The sequence below is a fragment of the Ursus arctos genome, unplaced genomic scaffold (assembly GCF_023065955.2).
Source record: "Ursus arctos isolate Adak ecotype North America unplaced genomic scaffold, UrsArc2.0 scaffold_12, whole genome shotgun sequence".
Lineage (NCBI taxonomy): Eukaryota > Metazoa > Chordata > Mammalia > Carnivora > Ursidae > Ursus > Ursus arctos.
Window position 1 is genome coordinate 55,766,672 of NW_026622786.1, and position 11,593 is coordinate 55,778,264.

General features: G+C 38.8%; 1 protein-coding gene and 1 pseudogene across 3 annotated transcripts in view; both read left to right on the top strand.

The window, feature by feature from the left end:
* Positions 1-8,520, top strand: part of TM2D1 (TM2 domain containing 1) — a 46,686-nt gene extending 38,166 nt beyond the window's left edge. The window contains exons 6-7 of one of the 3 annotated variants that reach the window (XM_026497954.4): positions 3,306-3,435; positions 5,632-8,520. In XM_026497954.4, coding sequence (XP_026353739.2) covers positions 3,306-3,416 — 111 coding nt within the window. In that variant the 3' untranslated portion in view covers positions 3,417-3,435; positions 5,632-8,520. Of the gene's footprint in view, positions 1-2,944; positions 3,135-3,305; positions 3,436-5,631 lie in introns of those variants that run through there. The other 2 variants (XM_026497956.4, XM_044383807.3) reach the window with 2 other exon arrangements.
* Positions 8,521-8,599: 79 nt separating this feature from the next.
* Positions 8,600-10,355, top strand: LOC113254261 (rRNA-processing protein FCF1 homolog; annotated as a pseudogene).
* The last annotated feature ends 1,238 nt before the right edge of the window (positions 10,356-11,593 follow it).

Below are 11,593 nucleotides of genomic sequence, written 5' to 3' on the forward strand. Positions count from 1 at the left end.
GGACATAATGGAGGACCCTCCCTCCCATTCCCCTTCCTTCCTTCCTTCCTTCCTTCCTTCCTTCCTTCCTTCCTTCCTCCCTCCCTCCCTCCCTCCCTCCCTTCCATTTCTCCCTCTATCCTTTGTTCTTTCGCTTTGCCATCTTCAGATTCTTTGATTAGTATCACTTCATTATATAGTGACTTTCAGAAAAAAATCCACCCCCCCATTTCTTCTTAAAGGCAGATATGCCAACAATGAACTTGCATCCTGGGTGGTTGGTCAGAATTGGATTCCGTGCCCAGCAGACCTAGTCTCTGGAAGGAGGTGTGGAATTCCGTGATAGAACTGGTTGTCGAGGTGCCACAGTTACATAGTTTGAGTGGAGAGAAATGGTACTAAAATGGCTAAGTTAGATACCGAGTTGGATCACGCATTACCAGGTGATAAAACTGTATCCTTTGAGGCTCTCTTCTCTACAGAACAGAGGAAACAAAACAAAAACACAGAAACAACCCCTTACTATTTTTCTACATGTTAACTACTAACTTTACAGGATTGTAAAACATGTGGGTCCTAATTGGTTTTTGGTTGGTTTTACATTTCCCGAGAGAGGCAGGTAAGCCTGAGGTAGGCTTATTAGAAATGCATGATATGAAAAGATCACCTAATCCTATATTTTCCTTATTTCCAACCTTGAATACTTTTTTTCAACAGGAATAAGTGTGATTGTTAGGGGAGATGACAAAGGAAGAAAAAGAGAATGGGACAAAAGTCCTGGTTCCTAGCTATACACATATTCCTAATTAGGCAGTTTTTTTGCCATATGATTTGGTTTATTTCTACAGGCTGGGCTTTACTTTTTCTTTGTTCCCCTCATATAATCTCACAACATGTTGTGACTCGTAGTCACTCATTGTTCTCTTTCTCGGCTTAATGCTCAGAGTAGTTTCCTCTGGGACCTTGGCCACTAAAAAGGTTTTCTTTTTTTTTTTTTTTTAACTTCAAAAAAATATTTATTTATTTATTTATTTGCGAGAGAGAGAGAGAGAGAGAGAGAGAGAGAGAGAGAGCGCGCGCGCGCGCGCGCAGGGGTAGGGGCAAAGGGAGAGAGAGGGAGAGAATTTCAAGCAGACTCCAGCTGAGAGCGGAACCTGACACAGGGTTCCATCCCACGACCCTGAGATCAGAACCAGAGCCACAATCAAGAGTCGAAACGTATAACCCACTGAGCCACCCAGGCACCCCAAAGTTTTATTAAAATCTTAAATAACATTCATAAATGTCAAACCAAATGAATTTAATCTTTGGAAAATAAGTCAAAGTGCATAACAGTACCCAGCATGGTATTTAGCACAAAAATGCTTTGTGTTATTCGAATATTAATATTTATAGTTCACTAGTATAAGCTCTTTGTGGGCAGAGATTGTATCTCATTCACTGTTATATGTATAATGCCTAGCACAGGGCCTGGAGTGTTGTAGGAATTCAGTATTTGTCAAATAGTTTTAAAAACCAAACTTATTTTTAAAATGAAGCATGCACTACAACAGTGTTCTTCAAACTCTGGTTGTATAACCCCTGAAAGAATTTTTTTAAAAATCCCTACCCTCCACACGTTTTTAAGTTGACATTTAAGTTTTCCATCATAAGTTTAAATAGTTGCAAAGGATATAATTTCTGGTTTGCAAATATTGACATATTTAAATAAAACTGTTACATCAATTTAAAAATGTATCCAACAGAATATAAATACCATAGAATTTTAAATATCATTCATTTAAAAAAGACATGAATGAACCCTTCACTAACCATTGTGATTTTTACATAGTTTCATTTTCTCCTTGAATGTGTATTTCTAGTCCTTTCTCCCACAGAATTTTATCCTAATGTAATATATTTTTATGCTTGAAAAATCTTCTACTGATCAGTTTCATTATCATCATTTTCATGATTCATTAAAATTAAAAGATTGTAAAATTTTCTGTAATTACTGGATTGTCATAGTTGTTGATACACAATTGATCAAAACAGCATAAGCATATTACATATTATAAAAATAATTTTGCAAATTATTTTTAAGCAAAAAAGTAAAATGTTACTGGGAATGCATCTTTTGAAGAAGATGAGGCAGAGCGAGCATATTTTTGGACTCTTGATTAAAGGAAATTTCCTCAGGAACCTGGGTAGCTAAGTTGGTTAAGTATCTGCCTTTGGCTCAGGTCATGATCCCAGGGTCCTAGGATCTGCCGATCAGGGAGCCTTCTTCTCCCTCTCCCTCTTGTGCCCCCTGCTTGTGCTTTCTCTCACTCTCAAATAATAAATAAAATCTTTTTTAAAAAGTGATTTAAAGGAGATTTCCTGAAGTCTACCATTTTGAATTATCCCTTTGTTTGGCACATCAGAGGCAATGTCCTATATCATAAGACCTGCTCTGATGGCAGGTGTGGTTTATGTCCTCAAGTTGGAGAAGGGATCACAGAGAGAGGGAAGTGGAATGGGGAGCTAACATGATGCCTCCACCATAGCTTGGTATCAGGTGGATCACTTTTACAAAGAGTATTTATGGGAATTAAGGATCTCAAAATTGATTTCCTGAAACCATCTGGGCGAACATACACCTTGGTAAATCTTTGTGTGCCCCTAAAACTACAGTTTGAAGATTGCTACCTTAAAGAATAATTTGTAGAGATCGTGTTAACTGGATTGTCAGAAATGTGATGAAGTGGGCAAGATGACTAATGAGCATGTGTTGTTTTTTTCTATCTCTTCCATTTTACATAGTTCTGGAAGGACTGTCAGTCATACTACCTCACCTTCCACAGGGACTGGCCTAGCCAATCACATTAATCCTATTCCCTTGGCTATAGTAATTTGTCCAGCAGTGGGCATAAAACCCCCAATCAGTCCTTCCCTGGAATTGGTATACAAACACTGAGGAAGAAAATTATACTTTCTTTCTGAGCTTTGAAGATGTAAATCTGGAGCTGTTGGCAAGCAAGGAGGAGTACGGCTCTGCAGAATGAAGGCAGGAAGAGCTAAAAGGCCCAGAGGCCAGACCAAGGGCCTCAGGGGGCATGGAATAAAACCCTTGAGGCCTGGGTTCCTGCAGCTCTTTTGATCCTGTGATCCTCCCCAATATCCTTTTCAGCTACAGGAGCCACTAAGTTACTTTTTTTTTTTTTTTTTTTTTTTTTTTGCTTAAGTTAGTTTAAGTTGCATTTTGGTGCTGCTGAAATAATTTAGTAGCAACTGAGCAAAGTAAACACAAAGTATTGTGAAAACGTCTTTTGTAAAATGATAATTTTGGAAATTTTCTCTTCTAGATCGTTGGACCTTCAGATGGAAGTAGTTACATTATAGATTATTATGGAACCAGACTTACAAGACTGAGTATTACTAATGAGACATTTAGAAAAACACAGCTATATCCATAAATATTTTTAAAAAGAAACAGTAAGTCACATGCATTTATAATCTTTATTATGGTATATTATCTGTATAAAATTATGAAAATGTGAGCGCCACAGGAAATTTAAGGAGGTCATCTAATGTTACAAACCTCTAGTTTTGCTTACCTAGAAACAGGTCTCCATTTGCCTGAAACATCTCTAATCTTTTGTAAAGCATTTTTATTGCTCCTACAGTTCCTGATTCAGTCTCTCTTTTGCAGAGATTACGGTAGAAGACAGAGTTCACAACAAAAAGATAACATCAAAGCAAAAAGATATTTCATAGTATTACATGCTGGTTATGAGGAAAGTATGTGTTGTAGAGAGTTCAGTACAGCATATCTTTCCTGCTCTTCTGCTTTCCTGGGGTCAATATGATCCTTAAACCTCTTCCTTCTCTTCTTCCCTAAACCTGAAGGTTGACTGAGTCTTAACCCAGACCTACTATAAGTACTTACTACCTAAAGTTTGGCTGTGTCCTTGAGAATTATTAACTGGCCGTAGCTTTACATAAGTAGTACTCTTGGGTCAGTCAGAGATATCATCAGTCTTCATGGTTCAACTCTCTGGTTCTCTAAGGCTCTGTTACTACAAGGTTTTTATTTCCAGGGCTGTACATTAGTCTATTCTAATAAATAATCTTCCAATAATGCTAGATTTTTCTCAGGATTTTGATAGACTATCAGGAAAATGATTCCCTAGCACAATCTCCTCTGCAGTGGAGAAGTCCTATATAACATGTAGGGAGCGGGGTACTTCTTAGGTCATAGTTCACTTTGAACCATCTAGCAGCTCTCAGAGGGAGAAGGCAGAGAGAAAGATAAGCTAGACTGTTGTTGTTTTTTTTTTTTAAGATTTATTTATTTGAGAGAGAAAGAAAGAGCACCCGTGCGAGCAGTGTGAGGGGCAGAGGGACAGAATCCTCAAGCAGACTCCCCACTGAGCATGGAGACCACCATGGGCTCAGTCCCAGCACCCAGGAGATCATGACCTGAGCCAAAACCAAAAGCCGGAATCCCAAACTATTGAGCCACCCAGGCGCCCCAAGACAGGCTGATGTTTTGGCCATAGTCCTAGTCATCGGGTTTTCAGTTGATTCTGTCTCAGAGCATGCTTCTAGAGGCCAGGAGAGGAACAGACATTTATTTTCTATGTTGTAGTGTATAAATAGGGTATGAAGTATAATTCTGCCACGAAGGCAGGTTTCTTTTCTTTTTTCACATAAAATCATGGGATCTACTTTATAGTTATTTTCTTTTTTCTTTTTCTTTTTTTTTTTTTGAAGATGTTATTTATCTATTTGACAGAGAGAGACAGCCAGTGAGAGAGGGAACACAAATAGGGGGAGTTGGAGAGGAAGAAGCAGGCTTCCCAGCGGAGCATGGAGCCTGACGTGGGGCTCGATCCCAGGGCTCTGGGATCACGCCCTGAGCCGAAGGCAGATGCTTAACGACTGAGCCACCCAGGTGCCCCTATAATTATTTTCATGAGAGTTGAACCCTGTTAGGATCTGAGGAATTTATTCAACTGATTGTCCAAAAAGTTTTTCAAATCTTTTCTTATAAACTATAAGAGTCTTTACATCTAAATGAAGCTTTGAGATCCACCTGCCTCTTCTTACCAGGGAATACATTGAAGCCTGAGTAAGTCGAGACTAAGCTACGGCTAGTCAGTACGAAGCTGAATGTAGAATCCAGGGTTTGGGTGCCTTGCCTTCATGCTTCTGCCCCGCCCACCCCACCCCATCCTCCACCAACGCTGTCATTTTGCAGTAAGCATCTTCATTTTGGAAATTGTAGGCCCAACTTTGTGAGAAAGCATGTATAGTTTCACATAGCCCTATTTTCATACTGTAAATTGTTGTGTCTCTTTCAAAAGTATACAGATTGTTTTTAAACCATAATGTGGAAAAATTAAGCAAATGCAATTTAGAAAGTAGTTTCATTCTCTGGTAGTCTATTATATAAACTTTTAATTGGGATTCCAGACTCAGATTTGATATTTAAAACTTGAGGGGCTCATTGAGAAGGCAGATCTCTGCACTGTCATTCACACGATCTCCTACAGAAATATATAGAAGCATTCCAAGACAAAGAAAAAAAATGTCCTGAGTAAATGAAGCGTTAAAATGTGTATCTACAGTAACCTCATTTGAGTCTTAAAATCCGGTGTTTTAACGTATTTCTTTTTTCTGTTTTAGGATTTGGGCTTCCTTGATTCCAATAGAGCACTCTCAGTATGTGGATTTCCAGATTTTCCTTTCTTCTTCATATACCACTTTATGGATTCTATATAACTTTTTGTTGTTGTTGATATTTTTTGTTTTGTTGCTTTACTTAAAAGCGTATTATTCTGAGATTTATGTAATTGGATTTTCTTTGAGAGCCATGTGATGACTGAGTCTTAGGCTACTGTCTCTATGAGATAGATAGCTTATTACCCCGATATTCTTTAATGTTTTTTCCAAAGGCAAGTTGCCACTTGTCATTTTCGCTTCTGAAAAATAAAAATATGACTTATTCACATTTTTTCTTTAGTGCTTTATTATCAGGAAAACCTTCAATGTTGAATATAGCTGTCTTCCACATTTTGATCCTTCAAAGCAGTTAACCCACAGTGTGAACAAACACCATGCACTATACTTCCTGGGGCCGCAGTTGTGTAATGAGAACCCACCTGTTTTTCTGCAGCTTTCAGCTCGGTCTCTGCCTTGGTATCCGTGGAGCGAAAGATCACCAGGGAGTCTGAAACCTTGAGGCGATGTGGATACTCTGGCACCGATTCAGGTCTCTGAAGTGTGAACCTTTTCCTTTTTGCTTTGGGAGTGACGCACTAGCTTTCGGAAGACCAGCTGCTGACTCATCTCGCGCGGTAGTTGTATTGGAAGCTGGATGGACAAGGTGGGAACACCAGACAGATGATGAATGTCTCCCATCTGCTAGCGCTGCCGGGCAGATGCGGGCACAGTGCCTTACGGGATGCCCTGGCATCTGAGGGAGGCCACCCCTGTGCCTTTGCACCGCCTCCCTCACCACGTTTGGCAGGGTTGTAAGAGGATGGAAATACAGGAAATGTTATGTCCTCAGAATACTGTCTGTCATCGTCATGCTTTCTTGAGTAACAGGTATAACGATCTCACAATTACCCGCTCCTCAAGAGTAAGAACCATGATATTTTATTCCTCATTTTACTCAAAAGTATACAGTTATAATACAGTTAGCTTCATAACACGTTAGTCATGCAGTAACGGCTTCTGCAGTTGGTGGGAGATGATGCGGTATTGATACGTGAAATGAATTTGGATTCATTCCTCATGTACGCCAGGAATGGCCTCTTGGATTCATTCGTTAGTTAAAATACCGAGTGTCTGCTACGTGGGAGGCACTGTTCTAGATGCAGGGGTGCAGTAGTGAACAAAACACAAACATGCCTGCCCTTCAGGAGCTAATGTTCCCTGGGGACCGACTTTTCACAGTGATAGTGTTTTCGGCTGCAGTTAAGCTAGCTGGTTGATGCCCATTTTCTAGTATTTCCTAGGTCCTTTTGGTTGCAAACAGTGCTTTGGAGTTTAACCTCAGGGTCCCCTAAGCCCAGATTTGAAAATCTTAATGTTTCTACAGCCATGTAAGTTCAATTATGTAAGAAATACCTGCAATCAAATCTTGAAAAGTAATCTTGATTCTTGCATGATTGTTAGTTATTAACTTGGCCAGTGGGAAGTCTTTTTCAAAGCAGGTGCTTCTCAAAGTATTTATTCATATAAGCTGTACTCTGAAAGGATTGTAGATAAAATCTAGAAATAAAGTCTCTTCACAATATATTCTTAAACCCATAGATTTTATTTTCTCTATAATTTCCTAAATTTACACGACAAGAACAGTTCAGATTTTCCGGTTTGCCTAATTCTCTGTTGCCTAATATATGTCATTCTTTAACAAATGGTTTTTCTGTGTCTTATTATATTTATTGTTTATGTAAATGCATCGGATGCATACAAATGCAGTTGTTGTCTTGTTTTGCTTTCATGAAACACTATTTTATTTTGGCTGTTTGTTAGTAGTGTCTGTGTGTACAGATCCTATTTTGAGGCCTCTGTATGAAATGTTCATATGATAACTCTGCTTTTAGGGCAGGGCCAAAATTGTGAGATGGATTAGCGTGTCGTTCCTTGGGTTACTTCTAAACCGTCTAGGATGGGATGGAATGGGTTCTTTCAATGCTACAGAAACAGTGTTTCTATAGAAATATTTTCAAATGATACTACTTTAGCCTGAAAGAATTAGTACAATTTCCAGAAGTACCTCTTTACCCGGGAGGATTTCTTACCTACACTGTATTAAAATAAAAGACCTCTTTAGGACATCAAAGATTGTGCTGTGTGTATGGCCAGCATCTGTTCATGGAATTCCTAGGACTGTAAGAAATATTGGTTTGTGGGTATGTTTTGTTTTACAAAAAAAAAAAAAAAAGTGTCTTTTCCCCTTATTTTAACCTAGATGCTTAAGGCTAGGTTAAGCATCTAATACTGCTAGGCAGCTAGGAAGCTAAAATAGATCTAATAGCAAGAACTAGCAAAAAGAAAAATTAGTTCTTAAAAAGTACGTCGAAGATGTCAGTTCCTATTCCTCATTCAGACACCTTAAATGTAGATATTCCCCAGGCTTCTGGCACCTTCTCTCTTCCTTTCTCTCATGAAGTCAGCATCCATTTTGCTTTTTTCTATTTACAAAATTAATACAAGTATAATGCAGAAATTATGGGAAAACGCCAAAAGAGTACGAAGAAAAAAAACTCATTTCACAGTTCAAAGATAACGACGTTCATATTTTTATGTATTCCTGGTAGTTTTTTTATGCATTAGCTTCTTCACAAAAATGGTATATTATCCATACTGTTTTGTATCCTGCTTCTTCATATTGTAAAGATTTTTCTGTTTCAATAAATATTCTTTTACAACATTATTTTTAATGGCTTACAACATTATTTTTAATGGCTGCGGAATATTCCATGTCTGTATCATTATTTATTTATGTAATTCCTTTATGTATTCTTTGGTATTTAAGTTATTCCAATAAATCAGCAACACACATGTATGATTCTTTTTTTCTCTAGAATTGCCATTCTTTTTTTTTTTTTTAAGATTTTATTTATTTATTCGACAGGATAGAGACAGCCAGCGAGAGAGGGAACACAAGCAGGGGGAGTGGGAGAGGAAGAAGCAGGCTCATGGCGGAGGAGCCTGATGTGGGGCTCGATCCCACAACGCCGGGATCACACCCTGAGCCGGAGGCAGACGCTTAACCGCTGTGCCACCCAGGCGCCCCTTGAATTGCCATTCTTAGTCAAAAAATAATCATATATTAAAGTTCTTGATACCTATATACAGTCCTAGTTAACCAGGGTAATGGAGAAGTATTGGGGAATGATAGCAAATTGATTAGTTTGGCACAGGATGCTGAATAATTACATTATCTAATGCCCTCCAGAAAGCTTCAAGATAGAAGCTTTTTATGAAGGAGTAAGTAGGAGGTGATCCCAAAAGAAACCGGTGTAGTGTGAACATGGGGAAACAAAAGAAGGCAAAGTATGTGACCATGAAGTGAATGCTTAGTCTCAGAGATGAGAGACTTAAAGAGAGGAATAGATTATCCAAGAAAGAAAGAAGAAAGATCCCAGTGCACTGAAGGAAAGAGAAGTCTCCCAACATCCTTCCTGCTTATTCTTCCAATATAACATGTAGCTGGGCCCACCAGGCCACATCCTGGTTGATACCAACTTTATCAACTTTTCCATTAAAGCCAAACTTGACTTAGTATAGTCAATGATTGGCTATGTGTTTGCCAAGTGTATCCCTTGAATAACTGCATAATGGCTGAAATTGAGAAATTGGGGCTGAAGTATCGTATGACTCTAAAGATTGCCAGGGATCCAAGATTTGAAGGACTACCATTCACACACAAAGGAACCTATGCAGATGACCGCTTAGTACAGAGAATAACTCACAAGTGTTACATTGTGGCCACAGTTGACCAGGACCTTAAATGAAGGATCTGAAAGATCCCTGGAGTGCCCGTGTGCATTTCTAACCAGAGGTACAATATTGAGTGGATGCCAGATGATTATGGAGCCCCTCAGTCCTAATTCTCAAAAGATAGGAGTTCGTCTGCCTTCCTTTACCAACTTTTTCTGTTGCCCATTCATATAATAATAGGCTGTGGCATGAATTATTACTCCCTTTATCCATTTGCTCGGTTATAAGCTGAGTATGGTTAAATACACTCACTTTTTGACATTGTTTTGAAAAAAAAAAAAAAAGTAGGAAGCTAATCTCAATGGTCTTTATTCTCCCCTACTGAGAGGGAAGGGAAGATAGGTAAATACAGAAAATGAGTAAAGTTACTAATTAAGAATGAATCAAAGAATTCTGAACAGCACCAAGTACCCAAATGTAGCTGAGTTGATGAGCATAGTAGCTGTTACTTATTCCTATTACCTCTCTCTCTCTTTTTTTGGTAAGATTTATTATTTGAGAGAGAGTGCGTGAGCAGGGGGAGGGGCAGAAGGAGAGTGAGAATCCCAAGCTGACTCTGTGCTGAGCACAGAGCTCGATGTGGGGCTCGATCCCACAACCCTGAGATCATGACCTGAGCTGAAATCAAGAGTAGGACACTTAACCAACTGAGCCCCCAGGTGCCGCTCGCTCGCTCTCTCTCTCTAAAGTAATCTCTATAGCCAATGTGGACTCAAATTCACTACCCTGAGATCAAGAGCCAGATGCTCTACCAACTGAGTCCGTCAGGTGCTCCCTTATTATCTTTTTAACTAGAGCCTACTATCTTAATACTTAGTAAACGTAGCAATGCTCTTAAAGCTAGTCCTTGTCTGATGGAGACAATGTTATCTACCTTCTTAGAAAATAGATATTTTTAGGAAAGATATAAAAATATTAAGGCTTAAATTCTTAAAGTTTCAAGAAGATTCTAACTTGTTAAAATGTCCTTTTACCACTTTCCATGTCCAGGATGTTATGCTAAGCTCATTTTATATTTTAAATGACTTAGTCCTCACAACATTTCTGTAGGGTCTTTCTAAAGAGTTAATATCATCATCCCCACTTTCCAGATAAGCAAATTGAATCCCACAAAAATTGAAGGACTTGCTCAAGGTCATGAAATAAATGTTGAAGCCTGGATTGAGACCCAGGTCTGTACCTGCTATCCTGCCTACCATGGGATAGTTACAACTGTCTAATTCTATGAGACACTGCTAATGACTGTAATAAGAGTTTTTCTTAATATGTTGTTTAATGTTTTCAGTATGGAAATTATCAGCCTATGCCGAGCCTTTTTACTTAACCGATAGTTTGCTGATTTTTTAAAACACTCATTTATTTAAACTTCTCAAATTTGCATCGTGCAGATGCCGACATGCTTTATGAATATCTAAATGAGACTATGACAAAGGAATGATTTTCTAAAGCCCAAAGATTTTCCTGCTGCCACCTTATCTGACGTTTGCAGCACTTGCTGGACCAAAAGTCTGCTTATGCTTGTATGACAAGGAGAGAGATGTTAGGTAGGACCATGCTGTCATGCTCTGCTTAGTCCTGCTGAGGTCAGATGATGACAGAAATCTGTAGATGGTGGGATTGCAGGTGTTTTTTACTTAAGGTGGATTTTTTTTTTTTTTGGCTTATCTGAATTTTCTAACTTTTCCACAATAAACAAGCGTTATTCGCATGCACGTATTTGACGCAGTAAGTGACAGTATGGGTAAATTAGAACAAAGAACCCAAGAAAATCTTGTTCTCTTCCTCCCCTCTCCTTCCTCCTCAAGATACACTTACCCTAATCTCTGATGTGACTCTGACTTTAAGGACTAGATAATACGTTCAAAAGAAAAAGGCAGATCTAACACATGATACCAAAGGTCTGACATCCAACCAGTGCAGTTGGATGGGAAAGGCATCAAAGCAGGACTGTGGAATCAGGCCCGCGTCTGTATCCTGTCTTTGTCACTTGTTTTGTGACTGAGCACATAACAGTTCTGAGGCCCTCTGTCTTCATATAAATAGGGATCATAATACCAGTTAGAGGATGTTGAGAGATTAAAATGACAGAGATAACAGTCATTATTTATTGAACATACTTTAGAGGAATGGA